The 18,205-nt window shown below is 35.2% G+C and overlaps 1 protein-coding gene across 13 annotated transcripts in view; it reads left to right on the plus strand.

Annotated features, from left to right (window-relative positions):
- atp2b2 (ATPase plasma membrane Ca2+ transporting 2) overlaps window positions 1-18,205 on the plus strand; it is a 137,689-nt gene that overhangs the window by 82,073 nt on the left and 37,411 nt on the right. For 10 of the 13 annotated variants that reach the window (XM_028445762.1, XM_028445764.1, XM_028445773.1 and 7 more), the window contains 5 exons: window positions 11,612-11,812; window positions 15,256-15,513; window positions 16,073-16,198; window positions 17,008-17,133; window positions 17,505-17,537. In XM_028445762.1, the coding sequence (XP_028301563.1) occupies window positions 11,612-11,812; window positions 15,256-15,513; window positions 16,073-16,198; window positions 17,008-17,133; window positions 17,505-17,537 (744 nt within the window). The remainder of the gene's footprint in view (window positions 1-11,611; window positions 11,813-15,255; window positions 15,514-16,072; window positions 16,199-17,007; window positions 17,134-17,504; window positions 17,538-18,205) is intronic. The other 3 variants (XM_028445766.1, XM_028445771.1, XM_028445772.1) reach the window with 1 other exon arrangement.

Below are 18,205 nucleotides of genomic sequence, written 5' to 3' on the forward strand. Positions count from 1 at the left end.
TATCTGTAGCTCTGCTTAGAATGTGACTGCGTCTCCTTTTGCATCTAACACATGCACACACACGACGAGAGAGAGAGAGAGAGAGACAGAGCTGTGTTTTCTCACCCCACTCTTCCATTTTCTGCATGAGTCAGACTCACAGAGCTCACTGCCTGACAACAGAACTCACCCACTTATACAGCTGCCTCCGCACATTCTCCTTCGTTCTCCAAGTGCTCGCTTTCACACACACACACACACACACACACACACCTGCACACACACAAATGCATACTAGCATGGACGCACTGACACATTTTAGCATATTTTCTTTGAACATTTTCAGCTCAAAGTGATTCACTTACGATATGCGGTTGCCCAGAGACTGTTGGGATCGACTTAAATTCCTATTTTTAGAAAAACAAAATCATGGGCAAGAAAATGTTCCTGCACATCAATCTTGATGTAGTGTATTTTTGTTTTTATTGCAAAGCCTAATGCAGCTTTAAAGGATTTGCACACCGTGCTACTTTATAGTAAGACAGGATTAGCAATGATATAATAGTATTTCTGATATAAAATATTGTTGGGTATTGTATACGCACATGCAGTGGTGTGTGTCGATGCGCTGACGATAGTTTTGTGATGTTTTAATATCGCAATATATCGTCCCATCCTTAGTGGTTACAGATGTGGCTTACCTCCACCAATATTATTAAGGTATAAATATATAATTGTGCCAGCTCATGCTTTGGTGAGAAAAAATGTAGTCTATTCATTTTTCTTCTACACTTACCCTTTGGACTTCCTTTAAACCAAATCAGGAAACATGTAATACAGCAGAGAAAGCTAATAATAATAATAATAATAATAATAATGGTTCTAATGAATTGAAGGCAATTTAATCTTGCAAAAAAAAGGGCACTTCTCTTTTTATCTAATCGTTATGAGGAGAGGTAAAACATCTATACAGAAAATGTCAACCAAGTGCAGTAAGGACTACTACTGTTACCAAAATGTATCAGTTATACATTTGGATAATAATGCAATTGACTAATATAAGGCATGGAAAACACATTTAACACAACTATGACAGACATGAAGCTCGCCATCCTCTTTTTATTTATATATTAATTTATCAATTTATTTATTTATTTGAACACGGTTAAAGGAAAAAAAACATACAATAAAAAATAATCAAATATACATAATGCTCAGGTAACAATTTTTTTTTTTTAATAACATCAAAGATAATAATTCCTTTTATAGACATACAATCCCATATAGATCACAGTACCGCCATCATAGAAATGACATGATGTGAGTGAGTGAGCAGTTTTGGGTTTTTTTTTTTTTTTACTAGTAAAATAATGAACATAATAATGTGTGATGGGAACATGGAGTCAGAGGAGGAAAAATATGTGAATTCCTTATTTCTTATACATCTGTCATGCACAGATGTGACAAGGACTGCATGGGCTTGTAAGACATCATAGTCTAAAAATAACTCTGCAGTGTCCTCAGAATTTTACAGTAAAATGAGCAAATGAATGGATGAAGCAAAAGAAGAAGAAGATTAACTTTGATTATTAGATTGTTAAATGGTACTACTCTGTTCACACAATCTTCTATATAACGTTTATTACCAGGACATTTTACTGAAACTGTTGCACGAGAGGATGCATATCATTTGTCGTTGTTTTAGCTGACCAAGCTAACTGTCAGCACCTCTGAATATTTTATCCCGTGTCAAAAAACAGAAAGACTGGAGCAGGATGTAGAGTTATTAACTGAAAATAGATACAGCAAAGACTGCTTTCAGTAGAAAGCACTGAAGAAAGACCAGTAAGAGAAGATAAGTACAATATTAATTGCCTTAAAAATATTTTAGAAAACTCAAGTAATAATATGTACTGTATGAAACAGAATTGATATAAATATGAATATGAAACAGAATTTAGGATGCGGTTGTTTATCGAGTCTCTTTAGAAAGCAAACCAAACACCTTCTCTAAACCAACAAGCTTAGAGATTGAGTGGGAGTAGACGGCACATATGCAGTATTTCATCTGCTCTCCTGCTTTGTTGTGCACAGGTCACAGAGGTTTTCCAGCTCACTTCAGGTGTCAGGCGGAGTAGCAGTATATCAGGAGTTAAAACATGCCAGATGATTGGTGATTCAAATCCCTTTCCATCCTTGAGACGTCATTATATCCTTTGGGCTTGACACTTGTCCTTAATAGCCCCTATTAAATGCTAACATGTGAATTAATTTGGTGATGGTCTGTAATGTGGTCTTAGGGGCAAAATTGCAGCCTTTGTTGTAAATTAGCAATGTCTTGAGTTTGTGCTTTGAATTTCTGCTTAAAAATGGCATATACTGTGATGCTATTAATGCACATTGGACAAAATGCCAGTATTTTACGGGATTCAAGCGATTAAAATGATATTTAAGCACATGTCCTGGGATTGTGGCCCTACCACGAGGCGGATTAAGCGGCTGCTTAATGCCCCACGGCCACCAGGGGGCCCCCCACACGATTGCCGTCTGTCACACTTCTTTAACCTGTTACAGACTGCAGAAACAACATGATCCAGGAATACAGTGGATTGAAAATGAATATAAATTAAACGTTATTATCTCCGTATGCTCTATCATAATCATTTTTCTCCTCTTTAATCGTTATACAGCATGTTTACTTATCATTTTGGAAAGCATGTCACTTTCATTTTTGTTGCCTGGATTCCACTTTCGAATGGAAAAGATATTATTAATTCTTCAAGAGAGACTCTTTAGGCCACTTTGACACACTTATAATGAGAGTCTGATAATGACCCACCTTTTAGCCCCTGATGGTTTATTACACAGTTATTCTCTACTTCTAGCCTAATGTCATTCTACACTTTTTGGCCCCTGTGAGTCACTATTTTTTATCAAATGTTACATGCCAAGAATACTTGTTAAAGGAAGTAGTTTTTTTTTATTAAACAAAGACAAAGTGTCAATATTTTTGCACTGTTAGATATATCAGCCATTATCTTCACGAATCCCTGTTGCCCTGGCAACTTGTTTAGGACATCATGGATAGTGCCGGATGTAAATGAAAAGTTATCTCGTTGGCACGGTTTTAAATAAGAATACGACTACCATGTGATATCTTTGCCGTGTGAGACGTTTTGAAAATAATGGATGACAAACTTTTAACGTTAGGTGAGGTTTGTGTCTCAAGGACGTTTAGAGGTCATTGTGTCACATTGCAAGGACGAGAATAATCATGGACTCAAATTGCAGGAACAGAATACACGCAAATTTACACAGAGAGAGTGGGTTTGTGGGGGAGGCATAGTGTTTCCATGGTGATGATCTATTTATAGTTACTGACAAAAAAAGGGCATCTGTTAAATATGCCATCATGTTCTTTATGAATAAAAAAAATGAAAAATGTTACGGTACAATTCAGACACGATGACCAAAAAGTTTTTTTTTTTTTTGATAATCCAGCTTCATCTCAGAAAAAGTTTAAACTAACATAAATGCATGTAGTATCATTATCACATCATCTTCAAATATTTCAGTTTAAGTGATGTAAGATCTTCATAATAAATAATATCAGATCCATGCAGTCATGTGACTAATTTTAATTTAATTAAAAAAAAAAAGAACATTAAAGGAAAAATGATTATTATTATTATCCTAGTCTTCTGGGTATTACATTTAAAATTTATTTTTTATATATTGGTTTATTTAACAGGGACAGTGTACATTAATATCAGACAATGTACCAGATTTAGCCAGAAGACTATTGTTCATCTATAGTCCTTGGTAATTGAGTATAATTCATTTATTTAATTTTTTTATTTAATTTTGTATTTATTTTTTGCACATGCTGTCAAAGGTGAGGGAGGATATAAAAAGAGAGGGAAATGTTACACCTAAAAGAATTCATTTATTTTCTAACATGTATTTATTTACATATGAGGCAAGGTCTTCTTTTTAACAGAAACCTGTTTTAGATAAAACATAACTTTATGGGAACTATACAAACGTACCTTAATGACAGTGTTTGGTGAGTGTGGGACAATAATATGTTATGTAATGCTATACACACCAACTCTAATTCTAGGTGTTATTTCCTACTGATGAACTGATTTCTCAGTCAGTAGACTTGATTAATTCCACCCATTTAAATGTTAACCCAATCATAGAAGGTCACCAATACATTACAGTAATGTACATTTTTTTTTTTTTTGATCTTTACAAAGTGTCAAAGTAGTAGAACAGAAATGGCCTTTGTTAAACAATTTTATTTGTGTGTACTTCACTAAAGTGTGAAATCACGTGCTTAGAAGCATACAAACCACCCAAGTAGTGTTCCAGTGTCACCAGCCATTGTGTTCAGCTTTTAGAACTTCATACCTTTTATTGAGCCTAAATGCAGTCAGCACTAATCATGTATTTATTTATTTTATTTGTGACTCATCTGTGTATCACTGCAGTTTTTCTTCCCTCTCACTGCCTCTTCAAACCCTTAACAAGTGCGTTCAGGTTTTAGCTCAGATGATATTCACATTCAGCTCTAATGAGAAACCTCTATTATCTAGCATTATTATTCAGTTTGATCATTAGTGATCCATGAATTAACTACAGGAAGAAAACACATGCAGTGGCCTTTTTATTTGAGCTATTTTACAAGAATGTTTTCCATTCTTAGTCTAGTATTGTTATAGATTGGAATATATTTATTCTACCAGAAAATAATTTAGTGTGTAGTACAGTGGTAAATGATTGTGGCAATAGAGCATAATGTTGTAGTAGCATATAGAGCTGGGCGGTATTGACTAAAATTCATATCTCTCTATTTTTTTCTCTCAAAATGGTGATATATATATATATATATATATATATATATATATATATATATATATATATACGATATAAATCTCAATACTTTTACCTCAATAAAGTCTGAAAGACAATTCTGGGTCAAATTTGCTTCTGCAAAATTCCACACAAACACATTTATTAGCAAACTATATGCACAATATGTATAACTTTTGGCTTTTTCTCCACTAGGGGACAGCACGTGTGAGTGAGTTCTACAGTGTGGCTTGTTGAGGGGAAGGTCTGAGTTAGGACGTACTCAGCATCCCACCCAGCTGTGCTTTTCATGCTGTTCTGAGGAGTAGCAAAAGGAGCAACTCCTAAAAAAGAGAGTATTTTCATTCAAAATCAGCTATGAAGTAAAAATATAGAGTTATTGGTGATAATGAAATGTTCTATATTACCAAAATAGAAATCTGGATATATCTTAAATCTAGATATATTACCCAGGCCTATTAGTATATCATAATCATTATTCTACTGGATTTATTGCAGGGATTTTCAGGGTGTGTGTGTGTGTATGTGTGTGTTAGCTTAACAAAAGCTTTGTTGGTGATCATGTGATCAAAGCTAGCACACACACACACATACCAGGCATGCATGCATTTACATATAGAAGCAAAGCCCTATTTATCCGCGTGCAGTATGCACGGCACCCATGTGGACATGTACATGATTTTGTATAATGTAAAACAGAGTGCTTTGGAGATCAATGGGAGATCATGCTAGCTCTTCTTTCAGAGACAATTAGAAGAGAATGTAAAATGAAGCTATTTATAGACTGATCTGTTTCTAACCAGGCCAATCTCATTTTGTCCTCTCTCTCTCTCTCTCTCTCTCTCTCTCTCGTTCACTTTTTACTAATTCATATTCCATGTTTTGCATTTTTTAAATATTCCTGATCCAAGGGTTCCTTTTTAACACAAGAGCTGCTGCATTTTAATACATGTTTTAGGGTGGTAAGATATTTCAGCTTAAAATAATAAGTCAGTTGAACTTCAAAGGCGTGTACTGTACATTAAGTCGGGAGGCAAAAACCCAGGGAGACCCAGTGACGCACCATGCATGACATAATGCTGTGCTAATGTCTGTGGCTGAGAATGGGGGGAGGAGAAGAGACGAGGAGCGCTGCTGTGAAATGCTTTGTCCTTGTGTGTCTGCTTATAGGAAACACATAATGGCTCTCTGAGACTTTTATTGTTCACCTGAAGAAGGAAAGCCGATGTGTGCTGCTGTTGCTATTTAACTCGTGATGTGTTGAAGCTTGATGTAAATATGGACTACATTCCACAGCACTGTCAAATAAAACACTGATGTAGCTTTTACAAGTTTAACAATATTATTTTCAAATAATGACAGAAGGCAAACTGCTGTATGTCTAATGTCATCAGTTATCCATTTTCAATTACATTTCAATCACGAATTACAGTGGCTTGCATTTTTTCAAATTACAATTATTTTTCACCCTCAGAAAGTCAATTACATTACAATTGCGTTCTCTATTTCTAAAGTTTAATTACAATTAATCACAATTACTGAGCCGGAAATAAGTAACCTAATAAAACTTAAACATCCTCTTGTGTTAGCTTTCTGTTAGCATCTCTAATGATAACGGGTCCAAAATCAGCTGCAAAATACACTAAAAACATTTATCATTTCATTTATTTCCTATCTTTTGGTTACCATGTTAAGCTTCCTAATCAATGAAAATATAGGTTTCAATATTTATGGTTTGGACATCTGAGTATGACATCTATATACCTCTAGATTTCTTTTCTTTTTTAAATGGTAAAATGTGGGAAAGCTTGTTATGAAACATATTTTAATAATTGTTAACTTTGGTTCCCCAGTTTAGCATTAAATTATGAGTGACACATTTTATTGAATTCATGGCAATTACAATCACAATTATCTGAACTCAATTACAATTTAATTACGATTACGACAGCAACAGATTTCCTAAATTACAATTATAATTATACCATAATTGTAATTAATTATCAATTACTCGATTACAATTATAGACCCCAACCTTGAATGCCATAGTAAACTACTGCTGTTACATTATTATTATTATTATTATTATTATTATTATTATATTATTATTTTTCATCAACATTACAGTAAATGTATCAGAGTTAGCCTAATGGCTATTTTTCATCTAGTGTCCATGGACAGCTTTTAAACCAAATCTATCAACATTAGTGTAGCGGTAGACTACATTTCCCACAATGCACTGCTTCGGGGTTCAGGGAACTTCCTGTAATGTGAATAAACAGAGAGCTGACGTGAGTCCACCGTGTCCCGGTTCTGTGATTATACAATTAAAATGTACTAATGTTTCTAAAACAGTATAAAAACATTTATAAAACTTTACAATCCACCTTCCTAAAAATGCACAAGTCCATTTCTTTAAATTGTTCAATACATATTGTAAATAGAAATGCAAGAGAACTTCTGACTATCAGGGCTGATGATTGCAGATCTGATTACTCCAAAGCCATTTTTTAGCTTGGTTTTAAATGAATATATGTGGGAGTGCTCCTAATATTTACAGGTAATACCTACCAGTAATGGGCAGCTTGAAATGCAAAGGACGACTGTCCAAATCTCATTGGGATTGTGTCGTCTCCTCTAACTGCACCGCTTGTGTTACGCTGAGTGACATTTCTAGTATTTATAAGACCAGTATCACCACAAGTCATTTAACTTAATGAAATTACACTGCAGGCTTTATGATTCATGCTGAAGACATTGGTCTGTGTGGGTAAAAGTGGCAGCTGGTAGTGGCTCAGGATCCTCTCTTATTCCTGAGCTGTTTTTATTAGGACTCTTTGTTGTTTATTGATATTAAATGCTCTTATAACTTTTTATTTTGTTAACCTTTGATGGAAAGCATTGTTGGGAGGGTTTTGGTCTTGCATCAGACTTGAGGAGTCAGCATTTCACACGTCTCAATAGCGTGTGAAATGCATAAATATTTAGATTGTTTGATTGGCTTAAAGGTCCAGTATTATGCTATTTTCACTCATCTCCATTTGTTCTAAGAACCCCAAAAACATAGTATTTGAGGTTTATTTACCCAAACTTGCTGGTTTTCCAGAGTTTTAGCCCTCTGAAAAGTCAGTTTAATGACGCTTCTCAAAATGGACTGTTTTGGAGCCTTCATGCATATGCATGAGTGGTCGTGTCTGTAGATGCTTACTCCACACAACAGCTGATCAGTATAGCAATTTATTTTTTTGTTATGCACACACTTGTGTTATTGTTTTCAGCTAAAAAAAAAAAACGCACATTAAAGTAAAACACACAGATATATAAGAGGCTATTGTGATTATGAGTCAGACAAACACTGCTCCACGGTGTGTGTTTATCACATCAGCTGTTTCAGCGTTTTCAAACACTCACCAGAGCTGCTACGTCACTTCCTTATCATCCTCACCACTACTGGAATAGTCTACTGTTTAGTCCAACCGCTGCCTCGTATTGGGTCACATGTCAGATAATGTCAAAGGAGATATGAGGAGCTATAACGGGTACTAAAAATGGAACTGATTGAAACTGCTCCCTGGGTGCTACACCTTGGCAGCCCACTGCTTCTCAGGGAGGGGTTCAATGCAGAGAACACAATTTGTGTATATAGCTTTACATGTATGACAATAAAGTATAATGTATATTCTATATTAAACCACAGTGTTTGTTTTAGCTTTGAGGTAGTTTGAGAGGGAGGAGCTCACATTCTTATATAGGGTAGGAGGAGGCAGGATTGTCAGGAGGAGGAGTTTCCACCATGTGACATCACATGGTGAGAAAAATCCAAGTCGCCCGTTTGGGGCTGACTTTTTACAAAATGTGGAATAACAAGGGAGAGAGTAAACAGAACTTTTTCAACTTTGATTCTCTGAATGAGACTAAAGGGATGTATATCACTGTAGCAAAACCATTATTTAGTATATTTTTCACAATACTGCCTCTTTAATGTAATGTTAGAAGCCTGCAAGTAGAGAGACTCTTCTCCCATTTCATTAAAATGTAGACATCCACAGACAAAACCAATTTCCCCCATGATATTAATATTATTGTTGGTATTATTTGGTTTATTTGTCAGGGAAATTGTACTCACAACTCATTGCAGACTGTTCCAGACATGTATTCTTATTGTGTGCTTTTAAATAACAAATAAAGTCACTGCTTCATGTGAAGTGTTTTAAATAATATCAAAAGCAAACTTGGCCTTAAGCCAGTATAAAGTTCCTTACTTGAAAACGCTATAAAAGAAAAATTATGAACAAAAGTTCACAATGTATGAGGAGGTGGATGGGGTCAAAGCATAAAGCCCTTTTCCTTAGGCAGTATTATATAAGGAATGTAGATATGCAGCCCACTATACTGCAGACTGATAATTAAAGAGGGTTTTGTGTGTGGTTAAACAAGAAGCGAGAAAAGAGAAGAGAGAATAAAATCACCTCAAGATATTATTCAGAAAGTCAGTAGGAGTTTACTGCTGTTAACATTAAAAAATGGTCTTTAAACCTGTGATGTGCTGCCAAGGTTTAATGTTTCACCTGAGTAATATTAATGAAATTCCTGTTTGCTTTACATCGATGCATCCTATTAACTCAAACAATACAACACTATCATGTACTTTATACCTAAAAGACGCTAGTGTACTGCCTACACTTTGAATATTTTTTTCCTGACTATATCAGTTAATTTCAAGGTTAGTAACCACGCTGAATGGCTCTAAACATATATTATTTTGTATGAGTGGAAGATATATCAGATATATCAGTCCATTCATTATAAAGGACCATCCCACATTTTTCATTTAAAATGCATTTTGCTCCCCTGGGCGGTGTTAATAGATACTACAAATCTACTAACACCATCAAACTTAAAATTTTACGATTAATAAACGTAGCTTATCTAACCTGACCCAATTTCTTTTTGAATATTCAGAAGCTTTTTTTTAAAAGGTGCCAAGCTTCCCATGTTGGACTTGAATCAAACCAACGACATTTATTGCATGCATCCCTATATTCTTCCTCTTATTATACTTTCCATCTCCATCCACTACTCTTTGTTGTACATCAAACAAACTTTATGCTTATGTTTTACATTTTCCCTATTGTTGCTGTATTTAAGAGTAAAAACTCACAGTGCCACAGGACGCTTGGAGGAGGTAGTACATTTTAGTAGGGTGACCATATTTTGATTTCCAAAAAAGAGGACACTTTTGGGCTGATCTCGGCATACTCAAAAAGTACTCTGGTTTCTTGAATCTAACATGTAATGGCAAAATACAATTGTCATATTATTGTCAATAAGGTGTAAAAAATAATTTATCTCTTTATAACCTGAAAATATCTGAAATCAGTGGTTACTCAAGTCAATCACCTTTGTTATACACTAACAATTTTACCTTAAAAAATATCATATATGCCTTCTTAAAATTTTGCAATCATTGAAACAATTTGAGAAACATTGCTTCCTAGAAATTAAAACTGTAACACAAAATTTAAGGCTTACAGAACAGTAAACAATTAAATTCACTGTTTTTTGGTCTTCTTCCTCTTTTCCTCGTGTGTGACGATTTTGTCAAAACAAAGCAGCATTTTTAATGATTATGTCACGTGAGTAAAATTACTGTAATAAACCACGTTAGCTTTAAAGACTTCTGCTTTAAAGCTTTCAGAAACTGCTGAAATTTTCCAGATAAAGCAAATATTAGTGGAGTTACAGTCTTTTAAATAAACGTGTTCACAGAGATGAGTTCAGGTTCCCTGGTAGGGCTGAAAAATTTGGAAAATAATCTGATTGCGATTTTTTTTTTCTCAATATTGCGACTACGATTTAATATGCAATTGTTTTTTCAAGGGCCTTTTGTCATGTATTTTTCAATGAACACAAGTAATAAAACAATCTGTTTCATAATAAACCATTTCAGATTTATTTCAACTTTAAATAAATATAAAATATGAATTTTAAAGCACAGATTACAACAATAAAGCAAACAAATCTGTGGCTTTACCTCTAAAACATAGAGTATCTAACGAACGTCACATTTCATGAAACATGTAAACATGTGGACTGCACTTCTTAAACACTCTCTGAACTTAACAGGACAGTATAAGAAAGGACAAGAAGAAAAATAATAAATTAGAAAATCGCGTTTTATGATAACGCAATAATATCACAAATGCAATTAAGCGTTCAGCCCTATTATCTGGCAAACACAGACAATTTCAGTATTTTGTAAAACATCCTCGGACAGCCCGGACAGGACGTGAAAGCTGGACATGTCCGGTGTCACGGTCTGAGTTCACATCGTACTGAGATTGGATATGCGCATATACGCGCATGAGTGCACATGCACACTACCAAAAAATGAATTTTTGCTAAAAAATGTTTTTTCATTTTTGTTTATTTTTGTTTTCAAAGTGAACGGACACGTGTTTTATTTGTTTATTGGATTATGCTAGGGATAGGGTTAGAATTAGCATTATAATCTCAGTACGAAGGTAAACTCAGACCGTGACACTGGATAAAACTGGACGTATGATTTCCCTAATTTTAGCCTGCTATGTAAATGCCACAGTGTGACTGAAAACTTTCAGTGCCTTTGAAAAAGTGAAAACACAAAGTGTAAGCAAAGCTGTTTTGCTATCTATAAATCACACTCGTGATGGATGCATTGGAAATGTGCACTTCTTTTAGTACTGATTATTTGTTTCCCCTTTTCTTCTCTCAGGACTGGCAGGTTCCCAAACTGACCTGGACAAAAGAAAAGAAGTCTTTGGTAAAAACCTGATACCTCCAAAAAAGCCAAAAACCTTTCTGCAGCTGGTATGGGAGGCCCTGCAGGACGTCACGCTCATTATCCTGGAAATCGCTGCCCTTATCTCCCTGGGCCTCTCATTCTACCATCCTCCTGGAGAGAGCAGTGGAGAGGGTGAGTGATGCAGCTCCTTTCAGGAGTCATGGTTTGAATTTTGATCAACAACATTTTTGAATAATTAGCAGGAATATGCAAAAGAAAATCAAAATCAAACATAATTTGACTTTAACATTAATATAATGTGCTCACTGACTTGCACCCATTGATACACAACAACCAAACATGTCTGCACAAACATTTTTTAATTGGTGAGGCAGGTTAAATTTTGTGTGCAACCTCCTAAAGAGGTCAACAGACTCATTAAGCACGAGGCTAATTTTTTTTATCGTCGCTTCAACATGCATGTGTGCACGTTCGCTCTGTGTCAAATGTGTGCGCGGAAAGAAGTGAGAAGGTTAATGAAGAAATGCTGAGAGAAATAACCTCTAAGGCTCCCAGGACACATTCATCAGCCCTATGAGCTGTGAAACTGGGAAGGGAGACGGAGTCCATAATGAGCTGCTGAGTCAGCAAAAGTCTGTCATCGCCCCTGTGTTATCGCTGTGGCAGAATTTAGAAACACTGCTGGAAGACCAGTCGATGGTTAAGGAGGATTAAATGCTTTCAAGAGACTAAAACGCAACAAAAAAGTGAAACATCAGTGCTAATTGTAATAATATTCAAATAATCTAACCTGATTAATATGCATTTACTTGAAAAAAAATATTTATAGCAGGGTTGGGGTCAATTACATTTTTCAGTTACAATTATGTTGCTTATATCTATGTTCAATTACAATTAAATTGCTGTTACAGTGATTTTTTTTTCCCCAATTACATCACAATTATTTTTTATCTGCAGAAAGTCAATTAAATTTACATTCTTAATTACAATTAATCACAACTATTGAGCTTGAAATAAATAATCTCAAAGGTTAAGCTTGTGTTAGCTTTCTGTTAGCATCTCTTATGATAACAGGTCCAAAATGAGCTGTAAAATACTATCTGTCATCTCATTTCTATCCTATCTCTTGGTTACCTTCTTAGGTTTCCTCATCAAGGAAAATATCGGTATTAATATTTTTGGTGTGGGTGTCTAGAGCCTTTTTTGTATCAGTATACCCCTAGACTTTAATCTTTTTAAATGGTAAAATGTGGGAAAACTTGATATGAAACATATTTTAGTAATTGTTAATGACTAGAACTGTACATAGAACTGTAACATGGTTCCACTGTTTTAAATTATAATTTACATTTTTTATAGAATTTTCATGGCAAGTACAATTACAATGTCAATTATCTGTGCTCAAATATAATTGAATTTTAATTACGAAAGCAAAAGATTTTCAAAATTACAATAAAAAATATAATTGTGATTATTGCAGTTATAATTGACCCCAACCCTGATTTATAGTGTACGTATTCTTTGTTTTACTCAGTCAACTACTTTATTCATTCGCACATTTGTTAGTAAATGAAATTTGCTCGTCAGAGAGATTCCTCCAGCTGCGTCAAAGATTTCTTTGTGTCGATTTAGCTGCGATGTTTCGATAATGAGCTCCCTGCATCACCAATCCAAATAAAGCAGAGAATTGCCAAAGGCATCATAATGATAATAAGTGCGCCCATCTGCAGATGCATAATTAGCCTTCTTTTAACTTCAGGCAAAATGAACGATTCCAGTGTGCAGCGCCATGAATGGGAATCACGGGATTAGCTGCAGCAGATATCAGTACAGTTGATTAGCAGGTTGAGTGAACAACTTATGTGTAACAATTTTATGTGCCTTTTACAAATAATTTTAAAATGCTTCATTGTAGATTTCCACACTAAAAGAATTCAGTGTTTTTATAACTTAATTTGCATTGACAATGATTACTGCATATGGTAATGAAGCAAAAATAAATTCATTTTACAAATAATTAATTTCTCTTTAGATATTGATGATTTTTGATAGGTAAAATCATCATATGAAATTAATACAGAAAAACATCCTCAAAAATTGCCCTAATATTCCATTCAACTAAATGCACTGAATAGAAATAGACTAAGTAAAGCTTCCCATTGTTCTATCTCCTATTGCTGTGTGAGTTTTTCTTTTATTCATTAGAAAACAAAATCCTCACTAATCCTGAAATATTATTGGATGGGTTTGGCAACGACGTTCGTGCATGATTTTCATTTACATATGAAAGGACTTGCTGTATTTAATTGAGAGGATTGTTAAGTAATGTCTGGTTAAAACAAAGCAGGAACAAAAAGCAATAAGTGCTTAAGAACGTCAAATCACAAATTTACAAATGACATTTCTATGTAGCTCATTAACATACCCTTTTTAATAACTTAGATCTTTTACACACACATACATAAATATATAGTTACATACAGTAGTTCTAATAATGTCCTTCTGGACTAAAACTGTGCATGAGTCTAACTGCCATTACTTGGTTACATTAATAATTACTATAGGTGTAAATCGATTAGGTTTAATCACGATTAACTGCATTATTATTATTATTATTATTATTATTATTATTATTATTATTATTATTATTATTATTATTATTATCACATATCCTATAAATGTAACCAAATTGATCTTTTAGTGTTTTTTAAATTGTGTTAAAGTAATATTTAGCATAACCAGATATGCCACCATAAGATATGACAATTGTGTTTACTTGTCTTCCCTCTTTTCCTGCCTTTTTACGTTTTAACACTATTGTGTCCTAGTTTACACTTCTACGTATTCATAAAATACAAAATATATAAGAAACTGACAGCATTATCCAAGCAAGAAGTGACAGATATCGGTCCCAACAGAATCTTTACTTTAAATTTCCTGGATCTGTTTAATTAAGGGAAATATTTTTGCAATAATTTGAGGATAATGACTGTAATCATGTGCTATAAGCACCGGGGGAAACTGTGAGCCCCTGCAAATATTGTTGTGTTTCATTTACGCAATGATTTATTTTCTCTGTCAGTTTTATATTCTCCAGCGGGCTGAATTTGATGCTCCAAAGGGCCGGATTTGGCAACCGGGCCAGGAGTTTGACACTGTGCTCTACAGGTTTAGTTGATGATGAATTTAAGTGATTACGGTCTAATGAAAAGTCAACTTTAAGAAGGATTGCGAAACCTAAATGAACTCAAATTAACACTGGATTTACTGTCACAGAGATCCCCATTTATAGGGCGTCTTATCTCTGTGTATAAGTATGTTGTAAGTGTGAGCCAAACGTATTATAGGCACAGTATTTGCTGTAACGAAGGTGTAATAAAGTTCCTCAGATTAAATCTAGATAAGAATACCTTGTTTTCCATCTGTATGAGATTAAGCTCCATGGCATTGGGAAAGCTTTGTTTAGCTCCAGGTGTTGGTTTGAGTAACTGTCCCAATGAAAGTATAGCTGCAAATCTGTGGCTCATATACTACTACTACACATATAGAACACAGAAAGGTTGCATATGTGCATCTAACCAAGCTGCTGTATTTGCTTGTTACAAACACTTCAGCCTGTGGGGCGATAACGGGCGGCGTGGAAGACGAGGGGGAGGCAGACGCTGGCTGGATCGAGGGGGCAGCCATCCTTCTATCTGTGGTCTGTGTGGTGCTGGTGACTGCCTTCAACGACTGGTCCAAGGAGAAGCAGTTCCGTGGGCTTCAAAGTCGAATCGAGCAAGAGCAGAAGTTTCAGGTGGTCCGTGGCAGCCAGGTCATCCAGCTGCCTGTTGCTGATCTAGTGGTGGGGGACATTGCACAGGTAAAATATGGTAAGTGTGTAAAAAGTGCCTCAATTAGGAGGGTCAGTGGTTGTTTGTTCCTCTGGGTTTAAGATGAACTTAATTTGAAGTGGTCCCAGGAAGACCTTCATGGAATATTCACTTGAAAGTTATCATCATAGTGTAATATGGATCTAATAATACAACAAGTTAATCTTGGCAGGTTGAGAGTCCTTGGTTTGACCAGAAAAAAAATAAATGGTGAAATTTAAATTACATTCAAAAGCTGAAATAGATGCAGACAGACCTAAACATGTACACAAAATAGCACATTGTTCTTAAAAATGCACAAACCATCAGTCTTGCACCTCCCTTTAAAAAGAGAACATTTGTGTCCTCAACCCAACACATTTTCAACAAAATGGCTAAAATACGTATTTTTTATTGAATAATGTCAAATAAATTGTGACTATTCATCTTCAAAACTCATAAAAATAGCATAAAATGGGCAATCACATAAAGTGTAATATTTACGAGGGGTGGGAGATAAAAATCTTCAAAATGTTTGGCGTTTAAACTACAATAAAGCAAAGTTATTGTTCTGTTTCAGGTGATCTGCTTCCTGCTGACGGGGTGTTGATCCAGGGTAACGACGTGAAGATTGATGAGTCATCATTGACTGGAGAATCTGACCATGTCAAAAAGGCTGCAGACAGAGACCCGATGCTATTGTCTGGTATGTTGATAGTATTTTTTTTTTCTTTTTAAAACATTGGCTTTTGAGCTAGAATGGAACCAACAACCTCAACGTTGTTTGGATTCCTGCACTAATTACAATTTTACTGCTCAGATGTCGGTTAAGCGTCTTTCAAATTTTTTTAGTAAGGGTTAGAATACAATGATATGTTAAAGTCTGCTTTATTAACACAAATAACTTTCTATATCTGAATCAAGATGGCTGTATTTGGGTTTCCATTACAGATTTTTGCAAAATAAAAGCGATATTTTTAAAAGTCGACAAAGTACAATTGCACTTTGAACGTGTTTCCATTGAACGCTGTTTTGGGCTGGAGCCTCGCAACTCCCATGAAATTTCATCTCGCGAGACTTCGCTGCAGAAAGACGGACGCTTAGAACACTTACAACACTCTGTATTCCTTTGTTGTTTCACGTCTAATGTGGTAGTAATAATTTAGTGATAAGAAATGTCCCGGTCTTCTCTTCTATCTACACTAACAGCGTCATGTTTTCTCAGAGAGCAGTGGTCATGTGACCATGTACGTCACATTCTTTGAAGTGAATTTGTAGAAAAAGTGTTTCCATAGCGCTTTTGTGACATATTTCAATATCAAAACACCTGAAAAACCTCCTCATGAAAGCGTAACAACTTAGGAGTGATATTTGAGTGTTTTTTCGAAATTCAGGTTTTTCCATTACCAGTTGTTATTGCTCTATTTAGATTTTGCGCATTTCCAAGGGTAATGGAAACACAGCTAGTGATGGTTCTATCTGTCTAAAGACTGTCCTCTCTTGGCCTTTTGTCAGGGACCCATGTGATGGAGGGGTCAGGGCGCATGGTGGTGACTGCTGTGGGTGTCAACTCTCAGACTGGAATCATCTTCACGCTGCTGGGGGCTGGTGTGGAGGAGGAGGAAAAGAAAGAAAAGAAAGGTGAGCGAGACATACACTCATTTTTTCCTCTCCAGTTAGATCAGGAGCACAAAGGTAAATTTGTAATGAAATTCCTCTTCATACACTTTAATTGACTACATGCCAGAAGTCTGTGTAGAGTGTGTGTGTCTGTATTTTGTCATTGTCTTTGTTATTGAAAGGCTTCTTTCAAAATAAACTTAAAAAAGTAGATTTTTTTTTAGCATTCAGCATGGGTAAATCAGCATTACTTCTGTGTTGTTATAGTAGAATAGCTCTTAACACTAAACGGTGTGTTTAAATACTATGTTAGCTCAGCATTAGCTATACCAAAATCTGTGGGTTCAGGTGCATCATTGTCCTTACTCTCTTATTACAATTTCCCTTCGAAGGAGGGGCAGTGGAAGATGGACACCAGAATACAGGTAGAGTATCGCCTTTCTCTGACACCTGGTAGTAGTACTCAACCCTTTTGAGCTTATCATTGACAGTAAATATCCTTTTTTTTGTACTTACGTATCCCCTCGTCTGGTGTAATTCCCTACTTAAAAAGAGAGGCCTCATTATCACAATACTGCATCTTTTTAAGTGTTGACAGATGGCATATTTCACGATGCATACTCCCCTCCCATACCCTCAATAAGCATTGCACCCCTCAAATTATCTAGGAAACACCCAGCATCTATTATCTTTCACACACACACACATATATATATATATATCAGTGATGTGCCGTGACCACTAGGGTTGGGTAGGCACGTTGCAAATCGAGACCACCAATGACAAATTCATATGTTTCTGCTGGCAAGTGTTAATTCAATTCAAATCAATTTTATTTGTCTAAAGCAATTTCCAACAAAGTCATTTCAATGTGCTTATCAAAATATAAAATTCATAATAAGAAAGAAAGAAAGAAAAAGAACGAACAAGCATTTAGCCATCGAACAAAATCAACATCGTAAAACACAATTAAAGAAACATAAACAATTATTTAACATAGACTCCATACTCTCCCAACAAGATATATCTCAAGACACAGCAGCGCATCCGTTGTTTGTTTTGGAAACACAGAGAAAAAGACAACAACAACAAC

The sequence above is a fragment of the Gouania willdenowi genome, chromosome 5 (genome assembly GCF_900634775.1).
Source record: "Gouania willdenowi chromosome 5, fGouWil2.1, whole genome shotgun sequence".
In the NCBI taxonomy this organism is placed as follows: Eukaryota; Metazoa; Chordata; class Actinopteri; order Blenniiformes; family Gobiesocidae; genus Gouania; species Gouania willdenowi.